The sequence below is a fragment of the Parus major genome, chromosome Z (genome assembly GCF_001522545.3).
Source record: "Parus major isolate Abel chromosome Z, Parus_major1.1, whole genome shotgun sequence".
Classification (NCBI taxonomy): Eukaryota; Metazoa; Chordata; class Aves; order Passeriformes; family Paridae; genus Parus; species Parus major.
In genome coordinates, this window is record NC_031799.1 from 71,085,110 (window position 1) to 71,100,278 (window position 15,169).

The window sequence follows — 15,169 nt, forward strand, 5'->3', positions numbered from 1 at the left end:
GAACTTCTGTACCTTAACATATGTAGGAAAGAATGAAATGTTCTAAATTAAAGACAAATGCAATGAACAAACAAGGTATGTTCTGGGACTTACTTTTCTTTCTTTGGCTTAGTATTAATATCCCCAAGGACCATAATATCTGAGAAGTCTATCCGAAATTTGCTGAGCAAAGTAGCCATCCTGCATCAGAAAAACAAGCCTTTATACATGACCATAATTTTAATTATTTCACAGGTTAAACAGGTAAGTGTTTGGTATAAAAAGCCATTGGTTTGAGGAACAGGAAAAAGGCACCTCAAATGTAACAAGGACAATAATCAAACTGACTTGGCATATGACTATAAATCAACAACATGCTTTGGAAAATAAACCCAAACAGTTTCATGGCTTTAAAATAAGACAGAAGCTCCCACTTGAAGATAATCTCAGAAAATATCTGAAAATAGCATCAGATAATGCAGAAAAATTGGTTTGAGGTAACTCATCCAAAAACAATCTGGGGGAAACAAAACCTTTTTTTGAGAAAGGCAACAGAATATAATCACACCTCCAGCAAAGAACAACTGAAATAAGGGAAGTAGGAAGAGAAAATAATCCAATGCTGTATTAGCATTAGAAATGCCATTTTTAAGGCAAACTTACGCTCTTCTGTCATGATCAATCCTGTTTATTTTTCCACCAATGAACACCCTGATCTTGCAGTCCTTCCACTTCTTCTTGGTGGTGATAAGGTAAGGAATCAACAGTGTCAAACCTGTGTTTTGGGTAGAATTTGAGACAGATTAACAAATACACTTAATGAAATGCACTTTGTTAAATAGTACAGTTAGATTAGATTATAATCCAGATTATAGACTTTATATGAAATGACTGACAGGTATCTATATTTATCAAACAACTAATCCAGAATTATTCCAATAATGATTTTTTTTTTTAATCAACATTTCAAGTATTTTAAATTATAAAGCACATTACCTCCATCATCAAAGAGCCACCAGACATCAATATTGCTCTTGCCTTGTTTCTTCTGGAACTGAGAACTGGCATCAAGAAGTCTTTGGTCAGCCAAATTTAAAGGACTGCTCTTTGAATCTGGAAAAAAAGATATGGTGAAATTTTGGTTTTGAAGCGTTTTACTTCATCACTTTGAAAATCATCAAATGCAACTTCTTAGTATTTTGTGATATATCTTTTAATTTTAAATTAAAAATTTTCCTTTACTTCCCCCCCCAACCCAACTCCAAATTTTGATTGACTGGATATAAACTGAACTGGCTGTATTTAGAGTGTCTAGAGACTCAATTTCAGCAGCTGAAGTCATTTAGCAGGCATCTGAGAAATAAAAGGATGTGTGAGGTCTTTACACAGACATTTGCCTGGACTATTGAATTAACTGTGCTCCAGAGCTTTAGGCTGGAGCAATCTGTACTCTACCTCTTGCAAATGACAGAAATTTCCCCTAAAAATACATAGGTAGCTGATTTTACAAGTAAAAGTCATGTCCTAAGCAATTCTTTCCTTAAATCCAGTTTTTTAAAGAATGTGAGGAAATTAAAAGCTATTTATGCATATTGGGTCTTTTTGCAGAAAGTACTGTTTTGCATAACAAAGTTATTTGATTTACTGAGGCAATAATAGCAATTTTAGTTAGAATAATATAGATCTTTTCTCTTTGAACTGCAGGGAAAAAACCCTATCCTCTGCCTCTTAATTAAAACCTCAGTCTGAACAAGAGCCAGGAGTCTGACATTTGTCTCTGTCCTTATTTTATCAGGAGTTTTTTTAAATTTAGAGCACATCTGTGACTGATTTACATTAATATACTACTTTATTGCATACTGGGACTTCTTCCAAGCTGCCATCTTGTGCTTCAAGATATAATCTCACTTTCCATTATTAAAACACAAAAGCTTCTAGCTGCTGAAATTACAAAGAAAATGTCAAAACAGTTCAGATGAATTGCAGTTAAGGCAAAAAATACCTGATTAACTCGGAACAAGTCTGAAATAAACCAGGAAGTGAAAACTGCTCATGTAATTTCTCAAAATGCTGATTTGAAGGACTACTTTGCATTGTTTCAACATGTTCACCTCACTGAGCAGCTGTACTGAGCCTTAATTTTCAGGATATTGAACTATTTCCAAATGACAGAGCACCAACCATGACTTTGGAAGATACACTGAATAAACTGAGAGCATTTCCACTACACCATCAGATGCTATTTCCTGAACCAAGCAAGGACCCAGACAGACACCTGAGACAGAACTGAGAAAGCAGAAAGGTCCTGAAAACATTTCAAATGTTACTTTAAGAGAAGAGTTTTTTAATTTTCATTTTTTAAAAATTCCAACACTTGTGCACAATCCTTTCTCAGCAGCAGCTTCTTCTGGGAATTTCCACAATGTTGCTTTTTTTTTTTTCACAGCCTAGTCCCTAAGGATGAAGCAATTCTAAAGCAGATATGAAGAAACAAATAAACATTGCATGGTTGATATTTTCCCCTCTGGTACTTAGGTGCAGAAAGAATTACAAAAGGAAAACTGAAATCAACAATGTAAAAGAATGATTTAACACAAAAAGATGGAAAATGCCTGCCTTTATTCAACAGTGGCTGTGTTGGAGTCTTTCCATCCTCATCCTCCTCTGGAAGGTGTTTGAAGATACAAAATGAAAAGGTTAATTTCATTTGTGACATTGATGAACACAATACAAATGTAAATTAAAAAAAGAAATTAGAAAATAAAGATGTGAAATGAAGCAGTTTTTTTGCACAGAGAAAAGCACACAAATGCAGTCTACCAAATCCTAGGATTCACCTGTACTTACAAAAATTTATATATACCTCCACTAATAATGGTATATATACCACCCATCTAACTATTAAAGTTTTTGCTTAATAAGAAAAGAGTAAAGTTGTTTACTGTCATGCCAAAGTACCTTGAATGATTTGTATTTGTTACTATGGACATAGTATTCAAGTCTGAGATTAACAAATCTCCATAAATTTAGCAGCATTCCAAGCACTCCTAACATACAGATGTGGGGCACAATCCTCAAGCATTTTTTACTGTCTCTCAAACTCAGTAACAAAAAAAATCCATTTTAAGTCATTGCCTAACACCTGGTTTATTTAGGGGTCTAGAAACACGTATTTTTTACATCCTGGTAAGATCTGAACCAAAGTACTGAAGAGATCAGACATCAACATCTGTTCTGGAGACAAAAAAATCCCCTAAATAATCCCTGGGCAAAGAGAGAGAGAGGAACTGAGGAGGAATGAGAGGGTGGAAGAGTGAGAATTCAAGCTTCACAGCTAACTAGCAGTTACCTTTGCGTGGAGTGGGAGTTCTTTCACTGGATGATGGAGCAAAAGCTATGGAAGTGTCTGTCTCAGACTTCTTGCTGTAATCCACTTTTACTATGACATCCTTGGTGCAGGGAGACTTCTCTTGGGATGACAGCAATTCTTTGTAAAAGCAAAAAAAGCCATTAGGATGCAATGAATTGTTACAAACACTACAAACAGAGGTATGTGAGTACACTGACTGGGTTTATTATCAACTGCATCCTGCAACAGTTACACCAGGGCAAAGAGGGCAGGAGGGGGGAAACAACACAAAAGTATTCTGTGAACTTCTTCAGAGCAAAAAGAGGCTCCCCCTCTGAGCAGAGCTGTCATTTTCTGCTGCTTTCTCAGGTTGTGGCTGCTGACTGCATGCCCAGAGTCTAAAAACAGAGCCCAGTAACACTGTGGAACTACAACCAGAAGAGGGGGGGGAAAAAAAAATCACTTGGTGAAACGATTTCTGCTTTTAACTCCAAGAGGAAGACGAGCCTTAAGCACAGCACAGACCAAGTGTGTCTGTCTCACTGCCAAGCCTTTTTCCCAGGTTTGCCTCTGTGCAAGAGCTGTCAGAGCTGAAGCAAGCTCACACAGTCCTCCAGTGGGTACCAAGATCCTTCTGACACCTTGGTGCTATGTTCCCAGTTTTCTCAGCAGTGTTGTTTCCACGCTGCAGGTTCACTCCTTGCCATTTCTCACCCTCCTCTGCCCTCCTGCACATGGTGGCAGGCTCTCTGACTCTCTCCAGATACTAGAACATTCATCTTTTCCACTGAAGGAACCTCCTCCTTCAGGGGGATGCCCATCCTTGTGTCATTTCTCCTCATGGCAGCAGCATTGTATGGAGCAAGCCACAAACAAATTCCAGATTACCAAATCAGGACAGCTGCACCGAAGCTCACGGGCTTGGAATTTAACTAAAATCACACCATTCCACTTAAAAACACTACTCAGAAAGCACAACCAAGTCTTCCACACAGAAAACCTCCCCAAATTTGAGGCAGACTACTCAGAGTCCCTAAACTGGTCAGTGTAGGGGTTGGCAACCCACACCAAAATCAATGGCATTCCTGTACAGTGCAATATTTGCTGTGATTTTCACAACTTCTGGGCTTGAGCCCCAAATACTTGATGCCAACTTGCCAGCATGACTAATCAGTTTCAGGAAAGCAGCAGATCTTCTGGAAGAAGCTCTATACAATTTAAAATACAAAGAGGTGAAACACAGAAGAGCCAAGTTCTGCTGCTGACCATGGGTTATTACCTTATCACTAATTTCACTGAATTTTACTGTACCACAACAGCGGTGTTTTGTTGTTTGTTTTTTTTTTTTTACTGAGCTTCAATATTTTTCAGAATGAAGTTTCAGAAGGGAATTAGAACAGAAAAATTCACCAGATGTAACAAAGTAAGTCATACCTTGGCCCTGTAGGTGAGAAATGTCCAGGCCCTCCTTGAGGCGAATGACAACTACACCATACTGAACATCAAAGGCATCACTAAACAAAAGGGACAAAAATAAAATATTTTACAGCTTTTCCTTTTCCAAATGAAAAATGCACCCTCCCTGAACAAATTCCTTAGTGATTAAGCACTGCCACTTTTAGTCCCAAATTACAAATTTGCTTTAGAACGTCAGTTTCAATTCCAAAACATTAACTGAACATCATTTTAGGAAAAAAAAAGTATTTAGAAAGGATACCTATTCATTTTCCTCCTCCTCTACATTATGTAAACAGTGATTGAATAAAATCAATGTGAATAAGTTGCTCAAGTTCTGCACAAATAGTAAGAAACACCAAGACATACAGATTTTTATCTCCATCCATCAAAAAAGCGATTTGAGATCTCTTTGATCTGAGAACTAAAGATTTCTGATGTCTTTCCAAAACTCTGGGGTATTAAAAACACCTAAGATGATGTGATTTAATATAAAATTAACTGTAAGCTAGCTATAATGTGCCTAGTCCCATTACATCTGATAAAGCTGAAACTCACTCCAGTCAAAAATAAAGAGGCAGAACTTCATTACTGTAGAAAAGAGCAAAAACCCTGAATAAATTGGAGAAAAAGTGGAGTAAAATTAGTAATAATCCCACCCCCAAAATATAAGACTAGAAAAAGACAAACTTAACCATATCATACAGTTTGCATTAGTCATGAATCACCACCCTTTACATATAAATAGCTTGTTCATTACAACCATAAATCAGACAACTCCCTCCCATATCATTTCCATAGACAGAAATTTCTCAGGATTTCACTAATTAAACTCTTCCCTTTCGAAGCAGTAAGACTTGATTAGAAATGTTTGAAGTATCAATGTAGTCTATAATAAGTGCAAGAAAAAATTGAGGTTGATTTAAGATTTGTTTTGTCTATTAGTGAATATTTTAATTTCATTATTTAATGTGTTAGATTTGTAGAGATTAGATGTGCTTCTATTGTGTGCTTCAGAAACTTTTAGTTTTCCAGAATTACATTTGACCTGCAGTTATTACCTCCTGAGGTTTCTTTAGGGATGTGGAGAACCACATGACTTGCTGACCTTGACAGATCTTCCTGCAAAAGCCATCCCAAAATAAAATAGGAAAAAAAAAGAAAAACTAACCAACGTGTTTCCTTATTTTTCCACTGTATTTGGTGCCCCTGCTTTTCTCAATACCTGGGTGAGATGACCTTTTTTTGTCCTTTTCTAATATCTGCCTGTAAAGCCTAAAGCCTCTTCCTCTCTCTCTTTTAAAAGCATTGAAAATGAGAAATATAAAGCACCCTTTCAAAGGAAATGGGTGAACCAGCACTTCAGCTGAACACAAAAACCTCTGTGTAAGTAAAATAAAAATTGTTTTTTTTTTCCTTAAGTGGTTGGGTAGCAGCACAAATTACTCTATTAAATTTTTCAGCCACAACTGGTGTGCTTTTCAATACTGACAAGTTACTCTGGGATTTCCTTTCTCTTCTCCTTTCTGTATTTGCCTGGGTGTCAGGGCTGTGTGTCTTGTGAGTGAAATATTTCTCCTCCTTTTCAGACAGCAGCTCCCAGACCTCAGACCTCTGCCACAACTCTTTTAGATACAGAAACTTATTATGGAGATTTCTAATCTTCTTAAACTACAAAGATTTGCTTATTGATTTCCATTTTAGAAAATACCCCAAGGTCTTAAGGACTTCTGAATGGAAAATCTACGTCCACTTGAAAGAGACTTCATGTAACCAAGATCTTTCTTACTATCAAACATACTGAAATGGAACATAGCAGCTAAAACTTTTTATTTTCTACTTACTGGAATAAATTGATATAAGTTTCAACATCTCTCATATCACCTTGTCTCCAGTTTTTCTTAAATCCAACAACAAGGGTGTTAGGCCTCATTCTACCCAAACCAGCAGCCTAAGAAGAACAAGAAATATTTCATAAAATAACATGTTACTGACACAACTAAAGGCTCTATTTTCTGCTTAAAAGAACAATAAGGTAACTTTTCATCAAAGCTTTAAGATAATTTTGCAAAAGGAATGTATTTCAAAGTATAAAGCCCCTTCTGATTTTGATGTGCATCTTGAGCAATTCAACTTTTTTTTTTTTTTTAAATACCTGCATTAAGTATTGTCCTCCATCCCTCAAGTCCTCTGCATGCACTGGTGCATAGAAAGCTTTCATCTTGTTTTTAATTAGCCATCGCTGATATTTAGCCAAATCAGTTGACAGCTCCTTCATGGCTTGCCTCCGAGGACCCTTTGAAAAAAAAAGGGAACAGTAAGATGGGAGGGAACAAGAATCAGGAATATGAGTAATGGGAGCAAAAAAGCCCCTCACAATTTTTTAATGTCACTGCTAGAAAATAATTCGAACTCAGAGAACTTCAAAACATGCTTGCACACTATCAAAAACACCTCAAACCACGAAATACCAGGCACTGTCAGCAGCAGAAACTGAGAAACTTTTACCATTTTAAGGAAGAGGGTTGCTCAAACTTTGGAAATTTTGTTCCTGCAGAGCACAACCCTCTTCCCCAGGGGGTGGCATAAGCTTGTCTTCCAAAGCATTAACATAGTTTAAAAAGAAAAGGGCATTGTAAAGAAATATACACAGATGCAGGATGACTTCATATTACACTTTATGGCAGTATTTGTATCTTGCAGTGAAAGTCACCTCCTCTTTAAATACTTCCTTTATGTTATTTCTGTTGGGGTGAATCTTTTGTGCTCCTCCTAGACATCAAAATGCAGAACACAGGATGAGGTATAAGCAAGAACACAGCAGCCCAGTTTTTGCAGAAGGACACAGACTTGACCAAATGGTCAAAGCTACTGAAGAATGAGGTAGTGCCACCCTTCCTCTAAGAAAGTAATTTTGAATAGGGAAGAGATATGCTCCCAAAAAAATCTTCAGAGTTGTTTTCCTACAAGAAGGATGACAGCACCTTATTATTTTCTGTATAGCCTTACTTTTAAAAGGCAGTGATTACATCTGTGATATCTTATCTCCCTAGCATTATTCAGTTTGTCCTTCATATTCACTGAAATATTAAGTTTATATAGGCCGAAATAAAAAGTTTAAGACATAGCATCTGTATGTGGACTGCATTAACTTAATTTGCTCTAATCTATTCATTAGATTAGACACAAGTCACACTCACTAAGTGTAATAAATTTAAACACATTTAGGAGTAACCCTTGTTTTTATTCAGCCTTTCAGGTGTGTCACTGTACCTGCAGCTTGGTGTCAGCTGCAAACCTGCTCTCCCTGTCCCTGTCCCTGATGAAGGCACTGAAGAGCCCCAGTCCCAGGACAAGCCCTGAGGGACACCACTCGTCACAGCCTCCAGCTGGACATGAAACCATTGACCACAACAACAATCCATCCAGCCAGCTCCCTATCCACTGGACCCTACACCCTTCAGACACAGGTCTCCTCATCCTGGAGATGTCAATATCATGTGGGACTGTGCTGAAGGCCTTGCAGAAGTCTGGGTAGGTGACCTGTGTCAGTCCTGGATTACATATTTTACTCACACACTTGCTTAAGTCTTCTTAGTGATGCGACAGAAGTTTGGCCTTAAGATGTGAAGTAAAACTACACAGTTCCAATGTGGTAAAATGCATCTACCTAAGTTTATCAGAGGTGCCACAGCCTCTCTGTAGCTAAATGGAATTTTTTGGTACAGATCACTCTATGACAGCCACACTACATCTCAACCAGCACAACTCATGTCAAAGTGATTTTGAAGGGAAGTTACTTGAAAATTACTTCCTTCCCACCATCACAAAACCACTCAAGTTTGCCACAAAAGACACTAAGTAGTAAGAACTGTTAGAATTTTATCCTTGCAGAACCACCCCTACAAACCCCCACCCCTGCAAAAACATCCTCACTTGATATTCTGACAAAAACACCCAGGGATACTTAGTGAAGTATCAGGGGCTGGTCAAAAGGGGAAGAGGAAACACAATTAAATAGACAATTAAATTAGTCTGATAACTGAAAGAATAAAAAGCTATTTGGAAGGTTAAAAGCAATTTTTAGCTATTGGCTAAACTGATACTGACTTCCCTGCTCAAGAAATTTCTTTTCTCCCAGGGTTTTTAGGAACTCTACAAGGGAATCGATCTCCCAGTGTTCACTTCAATTAGAAGTAAAAGATCCTTCAGCATTTAAGCATCAAATTATGAAGGTACTGAGTTTTTTACAAATTTTCCCCCATAGTACACCTAACTGGAATAGTCATTACCTATACATAAGCAATACTTACCAGTACATCTCTTTGTGCACTTCTTACTGTCTAATGATGCTTTAATTAAAAAAAAAAAGCCACAAAAAACAAATACAAAACAAATAAACAAACCAAAACTTAAACATAAACAGAAACCAGAAACAAATTCAAACAGGTCAAAACAACCAAACCAAACCCCAAAGCAGAGAGAAGAAAACCACCACCAAGGTAAATTTATAAAGTACAGACAGAATAAACTTACCATATGTACATGGCCACAGATCATCAAGCCCACATTCTTGGTGAAAGCATGGACGAGGTGAAGCAAAGCTGGACGTGCATTTGGAGCACCCGTCATAATTAAGCACTGAGGTCTAGAATTATGAGGGGAGAAAAAAATGAAGATTGGAATTAGAATTAATCTTTTTTATTAACAGAAAAGTTTCTTCCTAATGTTAGCCATAACAACATATTCATCACTGCAAATGTAATAGCCTCATCCACTTTTATGAGACTACTTAAATTAAGAAAAGATCAGTTGTTACCCAAATGTCAGCAGACCTATGACTAATTGCATAAAAATTCAGTAATCCCATTAAATTTGAAAATCTACACATTTAAGAAGTTCAAGAACAGATTTTAGACAAGGCTAGGTCAGAGGGATTAAGTTTTTCTTCCCCACTGGTAAATCACACCCCTTGCATTTTGTAGCTTAGATTCTTCTGAGCCCTGCAGAAATACTGGAATCATATGCTCATTTTTGCATTACTTTCCTTCAGAAGGCAGAACTAACCTAGTGCAAGGAAGTCAAAGGCAACTTTTAAATATATTTTAAAAGAGGAAGTGTCCAAACTTCAAAACTCATTGCAGGCGATCATTATTCAAAATCATCATAATACATAATATCATTTGAATTCCCTAAAGTAATCTCCCTCAATAATCTCTTTAGCTGCTCCACTTCATTTTCATGGATGCTTTGTTGAAAACCAGGTTGCTGCCAGGTTCTTCATACCCTTGGAGGATGGCAATTGTGCTAAGAATCCCACTCAAATCTGTAATTCCATCTACTTGGATGAATCACAGGAGATGAACATGGACTTTTTGGAAACTTTAACAGCAACACTCATGCCAATGAACACAGAATTCCCTGTCTTTAAGTGTCACCTGAAGTTTTTCACATGATCTTCCACTCCTGAGAGCCGAATGGAATGCTGCAGTGCGTTCAGGTAAGTCAAGGCTTGAGTTGAGGATCCCCAGTTCACATCTGTTCAAAGATTTGAGTGTGCATTATTATTTACAGCTGTCCACTGTAAAACTGCATGATCACAAAATGAATGCTAGGCACTGACTAAACCCACTGGTTAAGCTACACCTTGCTACATTTTATTCAATACTAGTCAACAAACCCTACAGCTTAATAAGAAATTATATTTAAATATAACTTTTTCTGTAGAAGTTTCAGCAAGAAAGTAAAGGGAATATCTGACTTTTTTATCCCCACATTTTGAAGACCATAATAGCTTCACAGTCAAAAGAATACCACTTGAGGAAAAAATGCTGAGTTATTTTATACCACAGCAAAGAAAAAACTGTATCTCAAAACACTGCCTTAAAGCCAGTTACATTCAGTGACAATCTACTAGATTAAGCAGATCCTTTCTGATTATTATTTTTATGAGGAAAAGGAAGACCCCCACTATCATCTTTTTGCTCCCACACATATCTCTTGATACCTGCAATGCATTTACCATTTTCCATATCCACCTTTTGCTCCAATTCTCATTTGGACATTTATGCCTAAGTGATACCTTCATAATTTGGGAGGAGGGGGAAAAGCAGTGACTATGAAGGCAAAATTCCATTTAATTACAACAAAAAAAGCCTGATGCAGAAATTTAATCTAGTGGTCCAAACAGAAAGTAGTTGCTGGGGTTTTTCCCTGGCAAGACCATCACTTTTTCCCTTCCTTCCCCTCTTTAAAACCAAAAGAAGGCCCTGTACTTACCTGGTTTCTTGTAAGTGACATAGATGTAAAGCCCAAGGACTATGACATAGGTTAGAAGTGCTGCCCACCAGTTAATGACAAACATTACAATGCAGCACAGAATAGCTCCAACCAGAGAAATCCACATGTTGTAGTATTTGAAAGCAGGGCGCCAGCCTAGCCAAAATTTTGCAGGATAGAAGAAAGAGGGGGAAAATCAATTAAAACAACACTACAAGAGAAGGAAGGCACTGCAATTTTTCTTCCTTCCCTTGTATTCTGCATCCATCCATGTGAACACCTGAGTCTGAGTGAAGCAAAAAATGCAGACTGGCACATTTATGCTTTCAAATTAATTTGTATCTGACAGATATGTAAATGCTCCTAATTTCACCCCCTAAGAGCACAGCTCAGAAGGGAAGTTTGAGGATGCTTGTGGCACTATGTCTGTTCAGTCAGGCTCCAGGAACTTTCAGCAATAGCCTTGCCTGGCATTCAATTTCTCCTTTCAAAGGTAGTAAAGCATAAATCATTGTCTCATACTTCAGTTTCTTACATACTACCCTTTTTAGTTGTGCACTTTTACTGCTTTCACATAGAAATTCTCACTAGATTAAAAGGAAAGGTATAATCCAAACAGAACTTGGGTACATCAAAATACTGGACTGCCAGTGTTTTACATTTTTTGCCACAAATTTATCCAAAATCAGGTATACACAAGCACACCTCCATGAACACATCCAAAATTAACAAGAGTATTAGGTTATTAAAGTTACAACTGCTGTGCAAACTGTTATACCCACCCTCTGAGAAGAAAAAAAATAAATCTACCAGTTCAGTAACTTAAGAAGCTTTTATGGGAGTTACTACAAGTGCAACTGTGTGTGGACTGGGTATAATGTAGATCTGTTCTGCAGGTACCAGGTTTTGACTTATTCTTGTAGTTTAACCAACCTCCCACACTAAAGACTATAAAAATGTGGCAATGCCACCAGCAATGCCTGTTTCTTCTGAACTGGAAGATGAAACACATTAACAGAAACTGAAGACAACAAAATGGTGGTTTGACAGCACCAGCTATTGAATTAGCAAAAAAAGCTTTCTTCCTGAGTTTCTGAATAAAGTCTGAATTATCTTGTGGCCCCTCAGCAAAGATGACAAAATTAGTAGCCCCCAAGCCCCACTGGATCACCCAGTTCTCAAAATATCAGAAGACCCATGAATACAACATATTAAGTTCTTAATGCCATGAGAATCAAATATGAATCTAATAGTTTAACTAAACCTCTATTTATTTTCAAATCTTTTAAATTGTATTTATGCATAAAGGAATTGCAAGGCTGACCTCCCACCCCTGAAACGTAGTTCCTACCTGGAGATTTTGCAAGAGAAGCATGGAATACAGAGAAGTTAATCAAGGCATATGAGGCCAAGAAGAAATTAGAAATAATTGGAGCAATGACATTCAGTTCAGCTGTAAAATGGGGGAAAAAAAAAAAAGGCAAGCTGTTATCAAAGGTATAATCCAACGGCTTTGCAGATCACAGAGTAAAAATTCTGCTACAAAGAATCTTATTTTCTGATATACTCTAAGGAAATGCAGTGTACCCTTTTTGCTGACAGAGCTTTATGTCAATGATCTCCTATTTACTAAATTCTATTTTAACAGTTAAGAAGTGCAGCTTTCAGTTTCAAAAATAAAAGCACTACCAAGTGTTCTAGAAGCACCCTAGAAGCACTACATACTTTCTCAAGATCATTAATTGAGAAAAGTTCATTCCCAGCAGGGCTTGGATCAGTGAACAAACATATTGAGTTCTGAAGAACGCCAGAAGATTTTAATGCTGTAGACCAACACCATCACAACAGTGATGCTTACATCCTTTTCAGTGAGAGGGAAAAACCTGATACTCTCTCCTCGAGGCAGCATGGTACAAAACATTTGTATGTGTACTCTCAACACCATTAAAACTTTAAAAAATAAGTGATCAAAATGCAGATGTGCCATCCTAGTCTGCAAGTTTCTAGCTGGAATCAAGCTTCCAGTCAGCATGGGTCAGTAGGGACCCCATGGGTGTATCTCTGCCTCAAGCAGATGTGGAGGAAGGAGGACAGAGCAAATTGGGAAAAGAAGTTTAAAGCACTGGCACAGGACTCATAGATGGACACAGCACAATTAGTTTGCCACCTACAGAGAACACATGTAATTAATTATACCTAGGCAACCTTCAGCAACAGCAGTGTCAGCACTCAGCTTTACTTAAGTAACTTAACAGAAAAGCACATTTTAAATAATATTGCTCATGCAAGTTTGAATTTTACTGAAGCTCTCTGTCATTATTAAAAATCTGAAATGAACTTTCATATTTACAGGGAGTTCACACTGCCTCGAGCAAAGGATGTATTTCTATTGACTGATAGCACCTAGAGACAAATACCTATGGTTAAAAAGAGAAGTGCAGTTAAAATTTACTGCAGTTCTTGACACAGTTGTTATCTAGAAGACAGGAGAAAGTAAACCTCAAAATAACCAGATTTGCTGGCTTAGAATTAATCTGTGCATTAGATCTCTAGTACCCTGTCAACAAGTTCACAGCATTTGTTGGAATGCTTTCTAAAGGACAAAAGGAGATTGAGATTTACTGAAATTTCAAACTAACCAATTAGTATGAATCCAAGTGCAATTAAAAATGTTAGAATATATCCTCTCAGTGGTTCATTGTTCTTCCCATAGCCTTTAGCAAACATCTGAAATCCTGGATAAATGCTGTCCTTGCACAAAGCCTAAGAGGAAAAATAATAATAAAAAAATAAATCAAGGGTCAACATGCATTTTGCTCACTGCCATCTTCCACTGCATACTATCTTTCTGAACATTTCCTGATAGTTTATAACCATCATGGACTAATTACATTCTCAACTGTTCTTGCATCTTGACATTTTGCATTTCCACTATTCTATCCGTCAGTAATGTGCACCTGCAAGAAGCAGCTTTGTTCTTCTGTAATTAACTGTCTGTTTTACTTGAGTACTGTTTTACAATCACAAAAAGTCTCTTTTTACAGACCTTATTTTCTAAGGAAGTGAAAAGTCTGCCCAATATACACACTAGTTCTCTGCATCAATAGAACTGATTCCCACTGAACTTTTTTTAACCCAAATAAAGACAGACAAGGAGATTCAATAGTTAAAAATAAGGTAAAAGAAAACACACTCAGGAACCTCAAGAAATGGTAACAACTGTTCTCCTACTCTAAACAACAGGTAAATATTAGAACAAATTACTGATGTCATCTGATATGGATCACAGTGGCAGTGTGTCAGAGTCCCCTTCCAAAAACAATGACTCAAAATTAATCATTCTTCAAAGTATTGCTGTTTTCTTCCCTTACTTACCTGGAAGATCTTAGGGGCACTCACAAGAGATGCTAATGCAGATGATAGGGTGGCTGAGAAAATACCTGCAGAAATCAGTGGTGCAAATCCTGATACCATGCTCATGACCTGAAAAACAGCAATTTTTTTTTTTTTTTTTAAATATGTGAAAAAGTACCCTACACAAACAGATGGCACCATTAACTACACAAACAGAAAAAAAAAAGAATACTATGCACTCTTCACTTAAAAGCTGAGTATCATACATTCATATAAATGAATGAGCTAGACACAGATCAGGGAATATAAATGCATCCTGATCTCAGGACGAGGTGGTGGTGGCTTTTCACACAATGTATCTATAATTTGAAGCTCAAATTATCAAGGGCAGAAGTCTTCATGGACTCGTAAGAAGATCAGGAGGAAGTAATGGAAGAAAAATACTTTGGAATGTGTTACATATTTCAACTAACCTATTGCTGACTAACATGGTCTCAGAAAGCCCAAGTGATTAAACAAGTGGGGAAACTGGGGAACATCAATGAAAGTTCACTGTCTTTTGTCACAATCTCCATCATTTTAAGTCAGGCTTTTTTCCCCAGTCAAAACCACAAGATCAAGACAAACTTGCTTCCTATCTCCCCAAGATCAAATCCCAGCACATCTCTCTAATGTCAGTGACAGAAGTCAAACATGCAATCCTCGATAAGCTGGATGAGTAATGAGCTGATGCCTTCCAGTACCTCCAAGGGC

At 37.3% G+C, this 15,169-nt stretch overlaps 1 protein-coding gene across 2 annotated transcripts in view; it reads right to left on the reverse strand.

Annotated features, from left to right (window-relative positions):
* The window catches only part of SLC12A2 (solute carrier family 12 member 2), a 54,269-nt gene that overhangs the window by 6,140 nt on the left and 32,960 nt on the right, over positions 1-15,169 (reverse strand). The window contains exons 11-24 of one of the 2 annotated variants that reach the window (XM_015653541.3): positions 14,438-14,545; positions 13,702-13,825; positions 12,414-12,515; positions 11,063-11,218; positions 10,222-10,321; positions 9,320-9,431; positions 6,939-7,079; positions 6,628-6,734; positions 4,763-4,842; positions 3,329-3,466; positions 2,596-2,643; positions 976-1,092; positions 643-754; positions 94-180 (exon numbers count right to left, since the gene is read on the reverse strand). In XM_015653541.3, coding sequence (XP_015509027.1) covers positions 94-180; positions 643-754; positions 976-1,092; positions 2,596-2,643; positions 3,329-3,466; positions 4,763-4,842; positions 6,628-6,734; positions 6,939-7,079; positions 9,320-9,431; positions 10,222-10,321; positions 11,063-11,218; positions 12,414-12,515; positions 13,702-13,825; positions 14,438-14,545 — 1,532 coding nt within the window. The remainder of the gene's footprint in view (positions 1-93; positions 181-642; positions 755-975; positions 1,093-2,595; positions 2,644-3,328; positions 3,467-4,762; positions 4,843-6,627; positions 6,735-6,938; positions 7,080-9,319; positions 9,432-10,221; positions 10,322-11,062; positions 11,219-12,413; positions 12,516-13,701; positions 13,826-14,437; positions 14,546-15,169) is intronic. The other variant, XM_015653543.3, reaches the window with a different exon arrangement.